The sequence below is a fragment of the Camelus bactrianus genome, chromosome 16 (genome assembly GCF_048773025.1).
Source record: "Camelus bactrianus isolate YW-2024 breed Bactrian camel chromosome 16, ASM4877302v1, whole genome shotgun sequence".
NCBI lineage: Eukaryota > Metazoa > Chordata > Mammalia > Artiodactyla > Camelidae > Camelus > Camelus bactrianus.
Window position 1 is genome coordinate 8,725,822 of NC_133554.1, and position 22,256 is coordinate 8,748,077.

Sequence of the window (22,256 nt, forward strand, 5' to 3'; positions counted from 1 at the left end):
CCTTTGAAATTATGTTTGTGAGATTCATCTATTTTGAATATGTAGCTGTAGTTTGTTCATTATTATTACCGTACAGTATTCCATGGTATGAATAGTTAAAAATGTATTTATCTACATTCTACTGTTGATGAGCACTTGGGTTTTTTATTTCTTTACTGTATTATAAACTATGCCACCTTAAATATTCTTGTACGTGTCTCCCAGGCCATGTCCAATGTGTCCAATAAGTAATTATTACATGTGTTTAAATTATTACACGTGTTTAAATCTTATCTCCCAATTTCAAAATATTAGAATCATGTCTTTAATACTTAATAAAGGCTTTGAGCACACACTACTTTTCTTTAAAATATATTCTGTAGGGGATGGACTGTTTCATATTTGCCTAAAAAGATGAAAATGTACATAACTTCTGCATGCTCCTATGTAATTTCCAAACTGCTTTTTCAACCTCCTCCTTGGCATGGGGACCTCTAGCTGTCCAAACCAGCAGCCTGACTATTTCTGAGTGACCTCTATCTTGAGGGCCTGGCTTCAAGCCCCAGATTATCAATGGCAATAAAGGTGCCTCTTACTCACTAGAAGGAGCTCCTCCTGAAGAGGGCATCAGCACCTGCTATCTTTATAGTCCCTGCCTAGTATTAGTCATCCCCAGACAGGGTGCACTGGGCTGCCTTATCCTGGACAAAGGTCTCCATGCCGAGCACGAATTTGCTCACCCAAGAAAGTCATTTAATGAAGGGTTAGGGAAACCACCCTGCTTGCCTTCTCATAGGCACACCAGACATCTAAGGATATTCAATGCTCAAAAAACTTGAGTCTGTATATAGGTCTTTACCTAATGTCAACAGGATCTGGGGTAAAAGTACAAATAGATGCCATGTGTCTACTTAAATTATTTAAAATGACAAATCACTCTTAACTGTTACCTTTAACATAGTCTATTCTACCTTGACAAATACACATCTTTAAAGACACTGAAGACCAGGTTCAAATTTAGAATTCCTGGATTTCTTAGATTTATGCACTTGAATGAGGTGGTAGTGGTAGCTTTGGCCTTGGCCCACCTGCCCTCTTTTCCCATCTCTGTCTTGCACTAGGGATCCCTGGACAGAGCAGCTCAAGTGTCTGTGATGTGCCACCTCCCCCAAACACAGCTGCCCTTACCCACTTTTAGGGCTCCCCAGACTGAGCTAGAGAGGATGGACCTGGGGAAGAGACCATAGCCTCCAGCCATTGGGGAGGGAATTCTGGGATCACAAGTTCCCAGAACTTGGTCTTAAAGGAGGGGCGCAGATGCCAGGTGGGCATGTCCCCTGGACCCTGTGGAAAGAATGTGGCCAGAGCTGGGTGAGCCTCTTATGTATGGCACCTATGCCCAGGTATAAGGGCGGTGTTGTCTGCACATCATCTCTCCTCTCCCTTCATGGGTGCAAGGACTGTGTCTGGTTGCTGCCCCAGCATCTACCACGGTGCCCGGCACTTAAAAGTCACATCACACGTACACAGGTGCGTAATGGAAAGTACGCCAGAAACAGTTCCACACATTTTACTTCATTTAAACTTCTCTTAGCCATTATACTGACGAAGGCTGTAAGGTTCAAAGAGGTTAAGTGACTCGCCCAAGGTCACATAGCTAGAAGAGGCAGAAGCTGGATTTGTACTCATTTCACCATAAAGCCTCCTCTCTCGCTCTCTTTTTATTATTACTCTTTCTTTGCCTCTGTCCTAGGGCGGAGGACCGCGAGTGGCTCCTCTTGGTGTCCCGGCCCTTCTCACCCAGGCTCGCCTCCTCGCCCCTCCCCCCTCCATCCCACCCTCCTTGCTCGCCGCCGCGGGCTCCGCTCCTCCTCCAGCCTCCCCCCGCGCCGCGCTCCCCCTCCCCTCGCGAAGCCCCGCCCCGCCCCTCAGGGCGACGTCACGTGCCGCCCCATCCCCCCGCGCCTGCGCACTGCTTATTTCCCGCTGTCAGGATGAGGAGGCGGAGGTCGGCGCTCGGGTCCGTCTCTGCCCGCGGCTGTGGCGGTGCCGGCGGCTCCAGCCTTAGCGGTTCCTCCCTGGGCGGCGGCGGCGGCGGCTCGGTCGACGCCTCCTCCGCCAGCTGAGCCGGCGAGAGCCCAGGACGCCGTTTCCCTTCCCATCCCCGCTCCCCAAGGCCGGCCGCCTGGCCATGGCGCAGCCGGGCCCGGCTCCTCAGCCTGACGGTGAGGCGCCCACCATGGCAGGCGCGGCGGGCGCGGCCTGCCAGGCGCCGGCGTCGTGGGGGGAACCTCCGGGCAGCGGGAAGGGCGCGCGCAGGCCCCGGGGGTGACCCCTTCGGGCGGAGGCGGGAGCGCGCCCGTTTGGGCGCCGGCTGCGCGAGAGGGCGGCGCGGGGGCCTGGGCGGCCGTCGCTGGGGAGGGGGCGGTAGGCGCCGGCGGCAGGGCTGGTCTGGGGGAGGGGGCGTGGGAGGCTACTGGGGACCCGGCAGAAGCTGGGGAGCTTGGAGAGGGAGCTGCTGTGGGTAGCGGTGGGACCGGCACGTGGGTTCTGCCCGTGGGGAAGATGGAAATCGGGAACATGTGCTATATTATTAGTAAGAGAAAAAAATTGCTCAGGTAATGGTGGTGTGCCCTTTCCACCCCTCCTTGCCTCCCCATCCATGTCACTGAACGGTTTGCACCCAGTTTTGTGACATAAAACTAGTTGGGATCAGTAACTGGATTTAGTAACGTTCCTTGAAAGGCAGTGTGGCTTACTGGTAAGTGCTGAGGCCTGGGCGCCTAAAGGACCTCGAGCCTTCACTAACAGGCCTATTCGAATTTCTTGGCCTTTTTGAACGTCACTATCCTCATGAAAAGAGGTTAATGCGTGCCTTTATATTTTATCTGTAGAGGTGGGAACACATATGTATGTAAAGTGTTATTAAGGGGGTATTTGGGAAGAATGAGAATGATGTTTGAGAATACTGAAGTCGAGGAAACAATGGCTTTTATAGCACTTATATTCTTGAGAGGGGAAAGAGCCCCATCCTGAATAGTTCAAGTTGGTTGTCAAGAGTCCATGACCTTCTGGGAAGTGGACTAAGCTCTGCTTCAGAGATTGACCAGATGATTCCAGGTTTTACTACTTGGAGTTATGTTTGTAAAGAATGTGCTTGGTCTTTGAGAAGGTACTGCTGTATCTGAGAGAGAGAGTTCTTTCAGGTGTGATTCTGTAATCAGCTTAGCATCTTTTAAATGGAGTGGAATGTTGGGATTTGGTGCTGAGCACATACTAGGTGCTTAAAAACTTGCCTTGGCCTAGGGTTGTCTCTTAAGACGATCTTTCATGAAAACCTTATTCTTCTTTCTTGCTTTTGGGGAACCTGAAACAATGTCATCAGATTTTAAAACCAGCTGCTAGCTTGGAAGTGTGCTCCAAAGCCTTAGGCTCTAGTTTTAGGTTTTGTTAGTTGCCTAAGGAGAAAGGTCTAGTACTCACACCTGGAGTTGTGTAAGAATCTGCTTGCTGTTTCTGTTTCAGTAGAAGAGAAGGGAGGCATTTGTGGTGTGCTGTTAGAGAGAGGAAACGGGAGAGAATGTTTTCAGGCTACATTTTAATTTTCACCTTCTGTGTTTGGTGTCAGGGAAGAAAACTTTGCTTTTCCACAAACGCCTCTTTGTTATTGCAGACAGAGGCAGAATAGAGAGGAGCCCCGGTGGCTCCTGGTTCTGATCTGGAGTGGTAGGTATGCTTAGCTGGCTGCTGCCTTCTCTCAGAGTTGCATGGAAACAAACTGTCTAGGGCAGCTCAGGTGACATGACCGTCTGGAATAAAAATTCCCTGCCTCTTTCTAGATGTGAAATGGTCTTCTTTGTAAATAGGCAGAAGTGACTAAGCACTTGAAAGAGGCTAGTAGGAAAAATTAGCTTTAGGAAATCGTATATTCTTAGTACAGGTTTATTCCTGATTTTTCAATTCCTGTGATTCTAGGGTGAGATTTAGTTTACATAAATTGCAGTATTTATTTTCAATTAGTGTAGTAAATGAGCACCCACAACTATTGTTCACAGAAGGAGAGAGAATTTGGTATATTTGAGAGCTTTGTGTCAGTGTCTTCTTAAAAGCTTATCTTGGGGATTTAATTTTTTTCTTTGGCTGAACTTAATATAGATCACTTCCTAACACTTTAGCTTTAAGCGCACTTGATTTTCCTAGCCTGGCTGATTAAAAAAAAAAAAAAAAAATGATTGCAGAATTCTTCTGAGTCAAACTGACAGTAAAGATAAATTTTAGTTTTTGGCTTTAATCTTTCTTTTATCCCATTTTAGAAACAGTTGTCTTTTACATTGACATTGTTTCCTTTTCCTTTTTTGACATGTTTGTTTTTCACAGAGGTACCGTAGTAAAGAATTGATTTGTGTGTATACCGACAGGATGAAATATAATAATTTTCTTTTCATTCTTTTTAATTCTTTATTTTGTAAGTTTTTTGAAAAAACATTTTTTGATGATGCATCTTCATTTATTCATTTAGAACAAAGGTAACTTAAAACAATATATTAGCTTTTTTTTTTTATTTAGGGGAGGAGGTAATTAGGTTTATTTATTTACTTATTTTCTTTAGTGGAGTTACTGGGGATTGAACCCAGGACCTTGTGCATGCTAGGCAGGCTTTCTACCACTGAGCTTTCCCCTCCCCCAGAACAAAGGTAACTTTACTAGCCAAACAAATTTCAGCTGATTATTTCACTTTACCTAGAGAAGTCAAAGGCTATGTATAATATAAAATTTTTCGAATTTTAATATTTTACAATCCAAGTTAGATGTATTTGCTTGTATTGTTGAAATCTAAGTTAGAAGTAGAAGTACTTCATTTCTTTTTAATTTAAGAACACTGTTTTCTAAAATCCCTCCATTAGAAAGTTGTGAATATTAGAAAGTATGTCTTCTCCAATCTCCCAGAGGAAACCAGTATTAAATTTTTTGTCCTTGATTTTTCTCTCTGGTTACACAGATATGCTACCTATGCTCCCTGAAATGGACATGCTTTACATATGTGGGTCTACAACTTGTGTATTTCACATAATAAATGTTAGCTGTAATTATTGTATACCTGTAAGTAGTTATGTGGCCATGTAATGCGTTACAGGCACTACATGTGTTATCTCAGGAAATCTTCATATCAGTGAGGTGGGTACTATTATAGTATTTTATTGATAAGGAAACTGAAGTACAGAGAAGTTAAAAGTGCTTGGAGTTACATAGCTGGGAAGTGAAGGGAGCTAGGATTCAAATACAGGCCATCTGATGCCAAGGCCCTCTGGTCTGTTAGTAAGTTCCATGTTATAAATCTGCCTCATTCTTGTTAAAGAATGTTCATCACATTCATGTGCCACACATGATTTATTTGCCTGTATCTTTATTGATGGAAAGTAGGTTGCTTCCAGTTTTTTCATTTTATAAGCAGTTCTATAATAGATATTTTTGTACAAATTTTTTTCAGATACTCTTGCTTTTACTTCTGTAAGACTACTGGATTAAAGGGCATGAGCTCTGAGTGATTTAAATTTTAATAGCTATTGCTAGCTTGCTCTCAAAAAGTATCAATTTACATACCTGCCAACAGTCTGAGAGGGTGGATTTTCCCTACACTCGTACAAGTCCTGATAATGTCATTTGTTTTAAATTTGTGTCTTCTGATAGACAAAAAACAAACGAACAGATATGCTTCAGTTAACAAATATTTGTGTGCCTAGTCTATGCCAAGTCCCATGCTAGGCTCTAGGACATTCAGTGACGAACAACATTAAACCCAGTCACTGTTCCTAGGTAGTGAATCATAAGGCTGTTAATTAGATAATCCCAAGTATAAAACTATTCAACAAATATGAGTGTGTACTACTTGCCAGGCACAATTCTAGATATATGAAATACATCAGTGGGAATACAACAGATAATAAATAACCCTGCCCTAGTGTGGGAGAAACAGATATTAAACAACAAACATAAGCAAATCAAAGGAATTGTTAGATGAAAAGTGCTATGGAAAAAAGAAAAAAAAACAGGAAAAAAGCAGGGTAAAAGGAAGGGGGACAGGGCTGATTTTAAATAGGGTGGTCAGAGTAGCCTTATTGAGAAGATGACATTTGATAAGACTTGAAGGAGATAGAAGAGCTACTATGAGGCTTTCTGGAGGAAGAGTGTTTCAGACAGGGATCAATTTTTGTAAATGCCTTAGGGAAGGAATATGTTTGGCTTGTTTGAGGAATGGCGTGGAGGTCAGTGTGGCTAGAATGACCTAGTGGTGGGAGTGGGTGGGAGGAGGTGGGAGAGGAAGGGAGGGAAGAGTAGTGGGATATGAGATGAGAGGTAATGGAGTGGGGCAGATCTTGTAGGGCCCTAGAAGATTGTGAAGATTGGTTTTCTTTATGGGGAATCATTGAAAAGGTTTTGAGCAGAGGAGTGATGTGATCTGACTTATGTTAAAAAAAAAAAAAAAGAAACAAACCTTGTGGGGAGGATATAGCTCAAGTGGTAGAGTGCATGCTCAGCATTCACAAGGTCCTGGGTTTGATCCCCAGTACCTCCTCTAAAAATAAACCTGATCACCTCCTCCCCTCAAAATAAAAAAACTAAAAAATAATACATTAAGAAATAAGACATTACAAAAACCAAAAACCTCTCTGGCTGCTAGATTGGCAGTAGAGTAAAGGAAGGTAAGGGAGGCATTAATCCAGGAAAAAGACAATGAGGCTTGGGTGTATTGGTGGAGGTTATATTTTGAAGGTATGGCCAACAGGATTTGGATTAGATATGGGATGTAAGAGAGAGAGGATCACTCAGAGATTTTGGGGCTGAGGAACTGTCAGAGGTACACAGTGCTATGAATGCTGTAACTGAGGAATGTGAGCCAATAGTGAGTCCAGGAAAGGTTTCTGAGGAAGTGCCTAGAGCTGAGATGAGCAAGAGTCCCTTTTTTGGAAGAATTAGGATGAGTAAGAGAACTGAAGAAAGTGTGCCTGGGTAGAAAGAATGAGAGAGTCAGATAGGTATGGGCTGGCCTGAGTGAGCTTTAGCCTTAGAGCTGTAGGAGAAGCCGTTGAAGGGTTTTAAGCAAGTAGGTAAGATAATGGCTTTTTATTGATTTGTTTTTAAAATTAATTTATTTCTTTACACATAACTGAAGTGATGTTACAGTACATAATTTATTTACAACTGTGCAGTAATGTGTTGCAAAATAAATTATCTAGAAGGCAGCAAAAGTACATTGTAAATGTGTATAAAACCATACAGTGTTTACAGGTGCACTTTTTATGTGTTTATTTGGCTATGTAGTGTTTCAAGTTATGTTCTCAGAAAGAAATAAAATGGATAATGGCTTTTTAATTTGTACTTCCCTGAGAGTGATTATACATATTTATTTTTTCTTTTGTTGTACAGAAAGCTTTAATTTTTACATAGATCTATTTTAAAAAGTTATGGTTTCTGGGTCTTAGGAAGATTTCAACTCCCATGTTTATTTAAAAAAACCCTAATTTTCAACATTTTATAATTTCGTCTTTTATATTTAGTACTTTAGATCATCTGGAATTTATTTTTAAATTTAATGGGTGAAATTTAATATAAAGATTAACTAAACAGGGGATTACCTAGGAGAAAAAGGGAACCCTAAAAATATAAGAATAGTAGATATAGGGAGTAGCTAGTAGCTGCCTCTAGAGCTAAGGTAGAGCACCCAGGGAAGGAACACATCTTGAGGAGGCCACTCCCAGAACTGAGATCCGGACTCTGCAGCTGTGGCCCTCTGAAGGGCACAGTTCACAAAGCGACCACATCTGCAGAACTTGCTGGAAAGCCGCTTTCTGGCTTGCTGGGGAAAACTGCCTGCATCTGGAATTTATTTTTAATTTTTCTTCCAAATGGATAGCTAGTTGTTTTGAAACCATTTATTCAATAATCCGTATATTTGGTTTGTTTATTATAACTTGATCAATCTCCCAAACACTAAACTTGCAGAGATACTTAATCCAAAAAAAAGCCCTGAGCTTAACCCACACCCCTACTCTGATGTCCCAACACACAGTAGTAGTCTAACACATAAAAGATACGTAATATCTTTTAATTTGTATACCTTACCTGACTACCTGTGGATGGAACTGACTTTGCATCTTAAGGGCTCTGATTTCTAAAATACCTTGACTACACCATATGCTGGATTTTTATACAGTGAAATTTGATGTGCTCTTGTTGTATAATCATTAAATTGAGTTTAGTCTTCATGAGAGTATTTAGTAAACATTTGTTATGTTTGTTTTTGTGCAGTACAGTTGTGCCAGGTAATGTGGAAGGGATGTAGAAATGAATGAGATAGTTTTGATTTCAGGAATTTTGTGATGATTGGTAGAGGAATGGACCTTAGGCACACGAGTGTGAAATGAGGTATCTAGTGATGGAAGATAGTTGTCTGTTGGATCACAGAGGAAGCTGTTACTACAAGTGAATGAACAGGAAGAGCTATGAAAGAAGGTACTTTTGTTCAGTTTTCTCACTAAATACTTGAATCTCTTCCAAGTGGGACTGCTTTCTGTTTGAATGCCTCTGGAGAGAGAAGGAACTCACTACCTCCTAGTTTTGGCAAGTTCTAATATTTTGTTTATCCTTTAATTAAGTGGAAATTTGCCTCACCATTATTTCTACCCACTGGTTTTAGTTCTCTTCTCTAGGACCACACAGAGAAATCCAAGGCATTCTTCTCCATGTTAGTCTGAAGAAAACTGATGATAACATATGTCCTTCCTAAATATTCCTCTTTTTTTTTCCCCTTCAATTTGAAAGTGCTCATTGTTTGTTAACTGTCTGGATTACAAAAATAATCTTTATAGATACCTTAGTTCATCCTTCTAATAAGCCTGTTGATCTGGTCTACCCTGTTGCCAGCATGTCTACCTTCTACAAAATGGGTGGTCTTTTTCTTCATTCCACCCTATGGAGGAGACAGTTTGAAGGGCTGCAGGAAGTTGCTTCTTTGAAACATTTTCTAATGGTATAGATGTCATGAATCAAGTCCTCCATGAGGATGATGCCATATTTACCAAGAGATCAAGCCATCAACAGATTATCTGTCAGGGCAGTTCGCTTATTGATTTTGCGATAATCACGCTTATAGATCAGTTCATTTACTGACTTCGGGTTTGGGTATTCCCATGCAACATATGGTTCCACAATTCTCAGCATGTTAATTGAAGTTGAGCTTCACAAAGGCACCCTTGAAGGTCTGATGGAGGCAAAGAAGCTGTAGCACCTTTTGAACCTTCGGGCTCACACCATTGATACTTCTGATCCTGATGACAAATGCCAGTTTGGGTTCTGCAAGTACATGAAAGTTGCCAGCTTTGCTTGCCATCCTGGCCATTGTAATCTCAGTTCTGTACATGTGCCTGTATCCTTGTGGTAGTGTTTAGCTTTTTCATAGATAAGCTTCCTCCTTGCCTTTCGAAGCATCTTTTGGGCAAATGTCTTTCTCAGGCATTTGATCTTTAAGCTCTCTGAAATTCTTTCACTTTTTCTTAAGGGTTTCTGGCACAGCAGAAACCTTTTTCTTCTCTTGGCACCCTCCGTGGTTCCAGTTGGGAAAAAGACCTAAAAATTCTTTTTATTTCTCCTTTCAGATAGTTTTGAATGTACTTAACATCCTTTTGAGTTTCTTTGAGACAGATTACAGTTAATGACTACTGGAGGTACCTGATGTTCCCTAAATGTATTTAACCTATAGGGAGCAGCATAGAGATGTCACTGAAAGGAATTCTAAGGACTGTCTTGCCTTGTTTTACCGAGCAGGAAATTAAGGACTAAAGAAGCAGAAATGACATGCATTGTCGCAGAGCCAATACTAGAATTTAAGAGTGCAGGGGGGCTGTCACTTGTGTTGTGGTTACTGCTGCTTTGTGGAATGAACTTTATCTATATGCATCATTGTGACATTGCCTGAGAAGAATCATAGAATGGATATAACTTGATTACAGTCAGAACGTACAAGACTTTAAAGAATTTTTTTCTCTTTCTTTTGACATCTAACTTTTTCTTTTTAGTTTACTTTTTTAAATTTATTTTGGGGGGGGTGGTAATTAGGTTTATTTATTTTTAACAGAGTTACTGGGGATTGAACCCAGGACCTCATGCATGTTAGGCATGCACTCCACCACTGAGCTATACCCTCCCCCTGAGACTTTGTTGATAATCATTTATTTTTCTTTAATACTTTCATTCTTTAAACAAATATTTATTGCTTATGCTTACTGCTTGATGGGCATTGTGTCGGAGATACTACAGCAAAATGAAAATGTTCTTTTTCTTATGGAGCTTAAAGCCTGATGGTGAATAAAGAAAAACTCCCATGAGCAAAAGGCATTTTGTCTGGCTGAATGTGATGTCCCCAGCACAGTGCTTGTCATAGAATGCAAATGAGCTATAGGTATTTATGGAAAGGTAGTCAGAGGACAACATGCAGTTACAGTAATGTGGTAGCTCTTCCTCATTTACAATATTTTTTACAGCACGTAGCAGGAACATTTTGTATTATTCAGGAAGTTAGTTAACATAGGACGCTCCTTGCACTCTACCCTCACTGTACCCCAGGTTATACTGGAGAAAATGGTATTTGAATAGAGCCCAGGGAGTTGTGTAGACTGACAGATGGAAATGGCATCTTGGAGAAAGATGTTAGAGAAGAGAGAGCATCTTGCAGGGTGTGGATGGAGCACGTGCAGTGTGAGGTGAGGTGTGTGAATACTTTGGCCTTGTGGGAGCATGAGTCCTGTTTAGATACAGTTGTGAAAAGGGGGGTGTAATAGTGGAAAGCTTTGCTGCTATCTAAGGAGTTTGAGTTTCTAGATGATGTGGCTAGGCTTGCATGTGTTGATAGGGTAATAGTGTGATCCAAACTGTGCTAAAGGAAGCTTGCTTGGAAATTAGGTAGATTGGTTACACAGAGGATAGATTGGCAGATGACTGGTTAAGGAGATTGGTTAGGCTGTTGCTGTGGTCTAGGAGAGAGATGATGGGGTAACAACTTATGTCAGTGAGAATGGAGAAAAAGAAACAATGGATGTGAGAAATACCTGTGGAAGAATAGCAACTTGCTGAACATTTGGTTTGGGGTGCAGAGAGGAGAGAAATTGTGGAGGATTCTGTGACTGTAGATTTGATTTACTAATTTAGGCAACCAATGGGAGAGTGCATTTGGTGGTAGAAGGTGGCAAATTTGAATTAGTATGCTGATGTGGAGTACTAGTGGGACAGTCATATAGAAATATCTAGCAGATAGCTGGAAATACAGTTGGAGTTCAAGGGAGAAATCAGGGGTGTGGATTACTTCTGGTAGACAAATGCTTAGAAATCATTCTGGATGAGCACTGCTCATTGTTTCTGTTTGTTGCCTGTTGGATATTGTGTTGAGGGTATTATAACAAAAGAATAGACTATGAGGAAGGCCACAGATAAAACTAATGTTTGGATGAGGAAGAGGAAACCATTGGTTAATCATGAAAAAGCAGAGTTAGGAAGATTAGTATTAGAAGTCAGTGTTAGACAAAGTTTGAAGGATGAGGAGGTGGTCACTAGTGTTGATGCCAAAGAGAAGTCAGATGAAGACAGAAGTGGTCATTGAAATCAGCAATTAAATGATCCTTGTTGAAACTCCCCTTTTAGAAGGCCTGATGAAGAAGTAAGTAGGTAGAGGCAGCATGTATAGACTACATTTTAAACTTATGGTGATACACATACAGATGGGGCAGTCACTTGAGAGGGGCAGTAGGGTTGTGGCAAAATGTGTGTGTGTGTGTGTTAAATATAGAGATGTAAGTAATTGTAGATGCTGGAGGAGCTGCCAGTGGAAAGGGAGAGAGCCTGAAGATACCAAGAAGAAGATAAATGTGGACTAGGTCTCTGAGAAATTAAGAGCAGATAAGATGAATCAGGAGCTTGAGTATCAGGAGGAGAGACACAGATCTCATCCTCCAAAACAGAAGGGAAAAAGGAAAAGATGAATGAGAAGGAAAAGTAGAGAAAACTCTGAGATAGAAGAGAAACTGACTAAATGTAAATGTAGCCTCCTTTCTTTTATTCATTTATTCAACATACATGATTTGACTGTTAACTATGAACAAGGTGAAAAAGGTGCCAGCTCTCATGGAGGTTGTAGTTTTGAAACCTTTATTACAGTCAAGTAGATTAGATTGTTTATACTTGCCTGGGTTCCTCATCTTAACCACAGAACACAGGAAATAGTTTGGCTGACTATTTTCCCAGTTATCTTAAAAGTGATATAACCAGTACCATCCTAGATGCACAGGAGAGAAGTCAGAGAGCTGTGAGTATTAAGAGTTTAATTCTGTCATGGAACCTGGGTTGAGAAAGGCTGGTAGTGTACTAAGTACAGGATATGATTGGGTCCTTGAGGGAAATCTGATGGGGTCTGAAATCATGATATGCGTTGCTGTTCCTTTGGTTGAGGCTATTAAAAATCAACACAAATTTGATAGTTATCATTTAGTCCCCAGTTGATATCTGCTTAACTACTTTTTCTGTAAGCTCCTGCTACATTGATTATAATAAACTGCTGCTGCTGCCTCTCCCGACCCCCCATCCTTATCTTATATCTGTAACTTTCTTAGCTACTCTGGAATAGTCTGCCTGACACTACTGCTAACTTTCATTTTATTGTGAACCTAGCAAGCCTCCGTAGACAGTTACAGAAGGGACGTCAACAGTTTAGATCTGTATCTATTGCAGAAATTTGTTCAGCATTTATTCCTAACAGGTGAAAGTCCAGTCTTCCCAGAATACGTCCACTTTCTGTGGTAACAGTATTAGAAAATTCTTAATTTTGTTGGGTCCAGATCACTTTTGTGCAACTTCTACACCTTGGTTCTGACCTCATGAACAAGTCACAATTAGTCTGTTTTCTCTTCCACACAAAAGGTTTTTAGATACTTGAAGAGCTTGCTTCCATCTTGGCAGTTCTCATATGAGGATTCTGTACCCTGCCCATTCTTTGTAGCTTCCTCTGCTTGGCTAGCCGGTTGTTCTAATATGTAGTTTGCTAGTGCTCTTCTTAAAATGGTGTACCTAGAATAGGCGAAAATATTCCAGACATAATATCTATGTGACTTATGCAAAGAACAGCAAAAATGTTCTATTTTTGATCAAATAATCTATTTTGATCAACTCTTTTTAATGTATATTAACATTCCCTCAAATTTGTTTTAATTTACTGTATTATATTAGTTCATTGTAGTGACTATGATTTATTGAGGTGCTCTATGCCTTGCACTGTGCTGTGTATGTTTTTATTTTATTTTTTGAGTATTTACTATAGACCAGGCACTGCTAGGCACTGTGTGTACAGATATGGTTACCATTTTAAAAATATTTATTTCTTAGAGTAGTTTTACTTTCACAGCAAAATTGAACAGAAAGTACAGAGTTTCCTTTTACCCTCTGCCCCATCAGACTCCCCCACTGTCAACATTCCACACCAGTGTGGTGCATTTGTTAACAGTCAGTGAACTTGCACATCATTATCACTGAAAGTCCATCATTTATTTACATCAGGGTTCGCTCTTGGTATTGTACATTCTGAGGTTTGTTCAAATGCACAATGATACGTATCCATTCACCATTGTAGTATCATACAGAATAGTTTCACTGCCTTAGAAATCCCCTGTGTTCTACCTGCTAATCTTTCTTTTCCCCTAAATTCTTGGCAACCACTGATCTTTTTACTGTCTCCACGGTTTTTGCCTCTTCCAGAATGTCATATAGTTGGTTACACAGTTATATAGATTTTTTAGATTGGCTTTTTTCATTTAGTAATATGCATTTAAGGTTCCTTCATGTCTGTGGCTTGGTAGCTCATTTCTTCTTTAGCATTAATTGATACTCCATTGTCTGAATGTACCAGTTTATTCACTGAATTATTGAAGGACATCGTGATTGCTTCCAAGTTTTGGCAATTATGAATAAAGCGGCTATGATGCAGATTTTTGTGTGGATGTCAAGTTTTCAGCTCATTTGGCTAAATACTATGGGTTATAATTGCTGGGTCATATGGTAAGAGTATGTTAAGGTGGCTGTATCATTTTGCATTCCCATCAGCAATGATTGAGAATTCCTGTTCCACTTATTTGCTAGCATTTGGTGCTGTCTGTGTTGCGGATATTAGCCATTTTAGTAGGTGTGTTGTGGTATCTCATTGTTTAAATTTGCAATTCCCTAATGACGGACAATGTTGAACATCTTTTCAGATGATGTTCAGCTTTTTTCTACCTGTATATCTTCTTTCGTGGGGTGTCCAGAATTTCTGCTTATCTTTTAATTGGGTTGTTTTTCTTTTTGTTTAGTTTTAAGTGTTCTTTGTGTATCTTGGGTAACTGTACTTTCCAGATAATGTCTTTCAAGTTTTTGCTCCAAATCTGTGGCTTGTCTTATTTCCCTTGACAGTGTATTTCACAAACAGAAGTTTTAAATTTAGTGAAATCCAGCTTATAATTATTTCTTTCATGGATCATACCTTTGGTGCTTTATCTAAAAAGTCATTGTCATAACCCAAGGTCATCTAGATTTTCTCCTATGTTTTGCTTTAGGAGATTTATAATTTTGCATTTACATTTGCATTTTACATTTAGGACTCATTTTGAGTTATTTTTTGTGAAGGATGTAAGGTCTGTATCTAGATTCCCTTTCCTTTCCTTCCCTTTCCTGCATGTGGATATCCAGTTGTTCTAGCACTATCATCTGTTGAAAAGATAATGAATGGTGTCTTTCCTTTCACTGTTCAGTCGCCTTTCCTTCTTTGTTATAGATCTGTTGACTATATTTGTGTGGATCTGTTTCTGGGCTCTCTGTTCTGTTCCACTGATGTGTTTGTTTATTCTTTCACGCTATGTAATTTTAAATTTCTTAAACCTTTTTTTTTTGCATCAGAGATGATAAATTCTTGTCAAACAATTTTTAAATGTATAATATGAAAGGAAAAGTTCACATAAGCTCATAAGCTCACCTCTCAGAGATAAACACTTTAAGAAAAAACATTTGAGTTTCTACAAGCTCTTTAGACGCATGCTTTTGTAAGAAAAAACATTTCTGGGTCCCACACCCAGAATTTCTGATTCTAGAAGGTCTGGGGTGGGGTCTGAGAATTCACGCTTCTAGCAAGTTCCTAGGTGATAGTGATTTTGTTGTCTCAGAGCCATGGCTTGAGAATCACTGCTCCAAGGCCTGTGGCCTGATAGGAAGGACTTTCCTCTGGTGCTGATGAGCATGTAAAGCTCCACTTCAATGCTGTTGCTGCTTTCCCTGATGCCATTTTGCCTTCAAGAGCAAGACCTGTAACCTTATGGCAGCAAGAAACCTTGTTTCTTTATACTGTGCAATTCTGAATTGAAGTTGCATTTGTGTGTGTGGATTGGAGGGGCTTAGGTAACATGCCTGCATTCTGGTTTCAAGGGAGATTGGGAATTTGTGTTTGGCTTCTGTTTTGGGAAGCTGAAATTCATAAAATGGAAATGTCCTTAAATGTAGAAAGCCTTTCCAAAAAATGATGGGCAGCCATAGATATGACAGTTGTCTACCACAGCGGTGGTCTGCAGGGAGATAAAGAGCTTGTGCCAGAATGTAAATTAGTGCATTGCTTCCTTCATCAGAAAATGTCAAGTGAACTGAACAATGTGCTTGGTGTCTTAGTTGATCTTACATACTGGCACAAACTCCTTATCTCATTAGACCAGTAACAAACAGTCTGCATACCATAGTAGAGAAACACTGTGCTACTGTAAGAGTGCAAGAGAGAAGGGAATCTAGGGTTATAGATGATTGACCTTAGAGTCTAAGTTGGCCATAAAGTATGGTGATACTTGAAGCAGGCTGGCAAACTGGGAAAAACAGAGAATGTCAGAGAATTAGAGGTAAAAATGAGAACTCAAAATATCCAGGATACATCTTGCCTCCCCCCTCAAATAAGCTCTTTGAACAGTGCTGTCCAGTAGAGATGTAATGTGAGCCGGAGAATGTAATTCAAAATTTTTCTAGTAGCCACATTAAGGAAGTAAAAAAAAAAAAAACTCCAAATAGAAAAACAGGTGACATTATTTGTTAAAATAACAGCTTTATTGATATTTAGTTTGTATACTATCAAGTTCACCCTTTTAAAGTATATGATTCACTGATTTTTAGAATGTCCACAGAGCTGTGCGTCCATGACCACTAATTCCAGAACGTGTTCATCCCCAGAAATATCTGCATCCCAATGACCATTAGCAGTCATTCCCTATTCCATTCCTTCCTCCCCTAGCCCTTGGCACCCATTAATAGTCTCTGTGGATTTTCCTGTTCTGAATACTACATGTAAATGGAATCATACAATATGTAGCCTTTGGTGTCTGGCTTCTTTCACTTAACATGTTTTCAAGGATCATCCATCTTGCAACTTTATCAGTACTTTATTCCTTTTTATAGACGTGTACTGTTATTTTGTATGAATATACCACATTTTGTTTATCCATTCATCAGTTAGTGGACATTTGGATTTCCTATTTCAAGCTATTATGAATAATGCTTCTCTGAACATTTGTGTATAACTTTCTGTGGAAATTAATTTTAATAATGTATTTTATATACCCAGTATATTCCAGATTTCTTAATTTCTACATGTGATGACTAGAAAATATTAATGGGATATTCAAAAAATTTTTGTACTACTAAAGTCTTAAATTCCATGTATATTTCTTATTTAACACATATCTCAATTCAGACAGCCAGGTTTCGGGTGTTCAGTAGCTTCATGTGGCTAGAGACTACCATATTGGAAAGCACAGCCCAAGAAGAAACTCATGGAGACTTTTATGCAAAGTGGGGAATGTTGCAGTTTTCCCCAAGTCAGGGATATTTGCTTGTTGGCTTCTAGACAGATACACGTCTTGCTCCCTTTGCCTTTGATTTTTCCCAGTGGAATACTCTCCTCTCCTTTGCGTCTTCAAATTCTTGCTGTCATTTGAAACCCTGACTTATGTGCCCCTTCATCAGTGGGGTTTAGTTATTCCAGCTCACTTTTTTGTTTACTTACTTATTTAGTAAATGTTTATAGAACACCTTCCATATGCTAGCCACAGTTCTGGGTGTTGGAGATGTAGCAATGAACAGGATACATAAAGTCTCTGTTTTCATTCAGGGTATATACTCTAGTATGGAGCAATATTTAAACATGCAGATATTCAGAGAAATAATTTCAGACAGTGGTTAGTGCTATGAGGATAATAAAATTGGCCTGGAGAGAAAATCACTTCTGCTGTTACTAAGCAGTAATTTATTCTTATAATTTTAACTCATACCGCAGTAAAGCTGATTAAAAGATAATTTATGATAAAATTTACTAATTTTAAGTATATAGATTCATGAGTTTTCACAAACATATATAGTTTGTAACCATCACCGTAATTGTGTTATAGAATGTTTTGCCCTAAAAAGTTCTTTCATGTCACTTTGTGGTTAAACTCCCCCCACTTATGGGCAAGTACTGATCTGCTTTCTGTCACTATAATTTAGCCTTTTCTGGAGTTTCATGTAAGTGGGATCATACTTTTGGTGTCTGATTTCTTTGACTTAGCATGATGCTCTTGAGATTTACCCATGTTTTTGTTAAGTAGCTCATTCCTTTTTGTTGCTATATAATATTCCATTGTATGGATACACTATTATTTGTCCATTTATGATGGGCATTTGTGTTATTTCTGGTTTGGGGCTAGTATAAGTAAAGCTGTGAGCATTTGTGTACAAATCTTTGCCTACATGTTTTCGTTTGTAGGATTGCTGTATCATATGGTAGGTATGTGTTTGTAAGGAACAGCAAACTGCTTTTCAGAGTGATTATACTATTTTGCATTCCCACCTGGAGCCGTGCTGACACTTGGTTAATTCAAGCACAAAATAAGGATTAAATTTAACTTCACTGGTAGTGAATTCTCAGAGTTCCAAGCCAGGTCCTAAAGTGGCATGATGTAGTTCAACTTAGGAATGCCAGTAGATGTATAGACAGAAAACTGAATTCTTTTGGCCATTCCTTAAGTAAACCTGATATTTAAGTTTTGAATAGCCTTCTTTGTCTTGTAAATGGGAAACTAAAATATTTAAATATTCAAATAGTTAGAAAGTATATCTGCTTATCAGCTTAGTAAGAATCATGGCTTTTCATCTGGCTTGACATTTGGTGTTTGAAATACTTGAGAAATAGAATAATACCAGCTTTTACAAATTGAATAGATAACTGTTTTTTCCATGCATATTTATATCGGCTGCTGAACACAAACTTTTGACAGTTATGGTAAATTGGACTAAATGTAATCAGAAATTGAGGTGATTTAAAAATTATCTGGTAAAATGTATGAAATTGTGGTTGAACTGTATTGTGTATCTTGACTAATATTCAAAAATGTCTGTAGTTCAACCGTATAGTTTATATCTTTATATGGCAACTGTTTAAGGCTTTTCATGTTCACATTTTCAGTATGTATTCCATATGGGAATACATGGAATATAGCTTTACAGCCTTATGAAAAATAGGAATAGAGCCTGGAATATAGTTTATACTGCCTTGTTCATCCACTGAACATTCACTGAAATACCCATTCTTTTGCTCAGTTATTTTTCTCTATTTTTAACTTTCTCTCAAAACTTTGTTTACTTGCTTGTCTTCATTGGTAACTTTGCTTAAATACAACTTCTGGAACACTTAAAAAAGAATAGATTATTAAGTAAGTGGTTTGTGAACATTTTAGAAAATAAAATGATTTTGTATTTATCACTAGGAAGGCTCTCTAGAACAAGTTGATCCAAATGTACATCTCCCACTTTTTTTTTAGCAGAATTATAAACCTGATACTTAAATTCTGAAGTTGTTAATGGTAACTATCATTTGAGTGCCTTTTCTATGTGAATTGCTTTTATACGATGGTATATCTAAACCTCATAGCATGTGATATTCTGCATAATGGGTATCATCTTTATTTTAATGAAACTATTTGCACTAGTTCATATAATGGAAGCTTGGGTTTGGATTGAAGCACAAGCTTCTCTGAGTCTGAAATTGTAGATAGCTTTTTTTTTTAAATTCTAATAAGGCATTTGATTATACTGTTATGAAATCATGGATAAAATGAAATGTGATTTGATACTAATAGAGTGTGAATTTATAACTAATAGAGCAGCCTAGTAAATCAGTATCAACCTCTTCTGAGATCTCAGGTGATGTACCAAAGGGTAATATCTCTACGGAGGTTGAAAATAAGAAAATATTCTTAATGTCCTTCGATTCTTCCCTCATTTATCCTTGCCACCCTTGCCACCCCTCCCGCGCCTCACCCAAATCAGGGTTTTCCATGGTTTGTTCTTAATTCTACTTTTGCCCTTTTGAAGGGCAGAATAGTTTTTCATTATCTCATTTGCCACTTGAATTAAAATTTGATGCCAATTTGTTTTTCATTTTATATTTTTCCTGGATTTATAACAACATTTTCAGGTAGTTTACATAAAACAGCTAATCTTTTTACATGAGAAATAATTGGCTTTCTTATTTGAAGCCCATCATTTTAAGTGTTATCTTTTATCTGAAGTATTATGGCACCTAATTATTTAAGAGAGTTGCAAAAATTAATGAAAGAATAGTAAAAGAAAGTAAGGATTTTCACTTTGGTTCACCGAAAGAAGGCTAGGAAGTTGTTCTGTGTAAACATCACCAAATTGTTTTAGAATCGGTTTATATGAGTAAATGGACAAGGTAAAAGGATGAAGTTCCTCAACGTTGCTAGTTAGATATTTGGAGGATTATATAAAGTGAAATGACAACTGTCTGTTGTACTGAAGAATTTGTGATTATCTTTAGTATTACGGAAAAAGGGATTCCCAGGTGCCATATCTATTTGCTCTAATACCATAAAGTGACTGGTAATGTTAACCCAATACCTGCTTATGGGCTGTGGTGTTTGTGATAAATATTCTCTAGATTAGTAATCCATGCCATCCCCACCCACTTTACTTTCTCCTTTCTTTGTGAGGCATGCTAAGTAATTGTGGATTTATTAATTATTCCCTAAACAAAGGACAATTCAGTGCGTAGATCCACTGCAAGTAATAATCATTTCCAGTAATTCCTCAAAGAAGCTGGACAGGATAAGTTTTCAGAGTACAGAGAGAAAAGGTGGTTTGCTAGCTGGAAGGTCTCTTCTGAAACAGAAGAAATTATGTTTTTTAGAAAATTTATCTATTTTAGCAAATTGCTTGTCCTGGAAAAATATAATTGTAGTTAAAAAATGATTATTTAGTGTGTTTAAATATTTCAAGACCATTGAAGTTAATTATGTGCACTTTTTATGGACAGAGAGATTGAGATGGAGCAATAAGATAAAATTGTAATCATCAAAACTAAAAAAAAAAGATGAAGCACTTTATTACCTTTTAATGAATTTATAATTTTTAAATTATGCTTTGATTCAGAGAGGCAACCACTCTGAATATAATTTGGCGTGTTCTTTCCGGTCTTCTTTTTCTATATATTTTTCCCATAGACCATATTATGTAATATATAATTTTGTATCTTTATTCTTTTAATATAAAATTTCTGGCTTGGTATTATTCCATTGGATAGATGTACTTACCATACTTAACAGTTTCGTTTTAAAACCCAGTGATACACAACTTAAGACTTCCGAGTTTCAGGAACTGTTCAGATTCTTTTGTTCCACTGGAGTTATGCTTCGTGTTTTTTTGGTTTTCTGGTTTTTGCTTGAAATTAGATCTTGAACATTAGAAAGATTCTGGTTGTAGTAATGTTTGACCTAGACCTTTTTTTTTTTTTAATCTTTTTTCTTTTCCCATTGCTTATGTCTCATCAAATTTAATATAATGTTAAAGGAATGTAATAGTAGGACCCAGGTTGGGGCTTAGAAATACTTTTAAGTTACTACATGTTCTCCCATTCATATCAAAATTAGGGGAAGAGAGGTATCTAAGAATTATTGAGTCTTCCCTTCATTTATTTGCCACATTATTCTTTTTCCTTTCTGTATTGTTGCTTAATTCAGACATTTTGAATAAATGATGTATTAATTTTTCCCTCTGCATGTCAAGCATTAAAAGAAGCCATTGCATGAGATAGTGTCCCCCCTTTTATTATTACTCAGTGAAGGTAGCAATATACAGAATGTGTGGAATGTTTAACAAAGGCTGATGTACTACTAATAGCTCTCAGCTGTGAGTTACAGCAGGCTTAATGTTGAAGGTTGGCGTTAACACCAGTTAATTTGTCAGTGATGCTAGGATGATACATGGTAGTTGGGAAGGATATGAGCTGGAAGTCTGAGCATGGAACTGAGTCAGAATCATGAGGTTCGAAGTAGCTTCTGGTTTTTTGTGGCTGTATACAAAGTCAGTTGATCACTCTGTTTTCCCTTATTCATTAAATAAATATCACTAGTTTATAGCTAAACTGTATCAGTTTTTTTTCTATGTGTTGTGCCAAGTGCTTTTTACATGAACTATTAGGTAATTATTATGAATTGCTAGTCACTATGTTAGAAAAAGTATTTTGTGTGATGAGATCTATTTTCAGTTTGACTTGTGGTTGATTGCTGATGCATTAGGATATGCCTGTTTGTAAACTTTCTTGCTGTCTCATGCAAGGTAAATTGGTTTTTCTAGCTGTAGCAGTAGAAGCGTTCTTATAAAAAGCAGTTGTTTTGGCCTTTTTCTGTGTTTTAGAATTGTAGTATTTGTGGTGGATTTTAAATTTTTTTAGTTAAAAAAACAGAGGAGAATAAGGGAGTTCCTTAGTATATCCTCAAAGGGATCGTGATTCCTGGAATTGAAATTTGTCCTGAATCCTGGAGAGAGGCAGCCAGACCTGTGGGTGTAGACTGTGCCTGGTGAGAGCCAGGACGGGGTTGGGATTAGTGGAAATACACTTAATCTTGGCTGTAATTTTAAAGGCTGCATTTTAGTTTTTTATTATTTCATTAGCTTCAGTCCCTAAATATAAATATAATGTTGAAAGGTATGGACATTGTGTGTTTGTGTATGTATGTGTATGAGAGTGTGTTTGGCTGGAAGGTATTAGTGGATGGAAGTGTACTTGTTAGGAAGAAATAAAAACAGAGGGATCTTGCTTTTTCTTCTTTCTTAATTCCCCAGAGTTCTTCCCTACCCTGTGCATTAATCAGTAGCTACCAGTAATTTTAAAGTATTAAGTG

General features: G+C 38.5%; 1 protein-coding gene and 1 pseudogene across 4 annotated transcripts in view; one reads left to right on the forward strand and one right to left on the reverse strand.

Annotated features, from left to right (window-relative positions):
- Positions 1–22,256, forward strand: part of RABEP1 (rabaptin, RAB GTPase binding effector protein 1) — a 165,766-nt gene that overhangs the window by 84,486 nt on the left and 59,024 nt on the right. Inside the window, exon 1 of one of the 4 annotated variants that reach the window (XM_074342421.1) lies at positions 1,946–2,204. The exons of 2 other annotated variants lie outside the window; for them this stretch is intronic. In XM_074342421.1, coding sequence (XP_074198522.1) covers positions 2,171–2,204 — 34 coding nt within the window. In that variant the 5' untranslated portion in view covers positions 1,946–2,170. Of the gene's footprint in view, positions 1–1,945; positions 2,205–22,256 lie in introns of those variants that run through there. One more of the 4 variants, XM_074342420.1, reaches the window with a different exon arrangement.
- On the reverse strand, positions 8,852–9,480 carry LOC105068748 (large ribosomal subunit protein uL30-like; annotated as a pseudogene).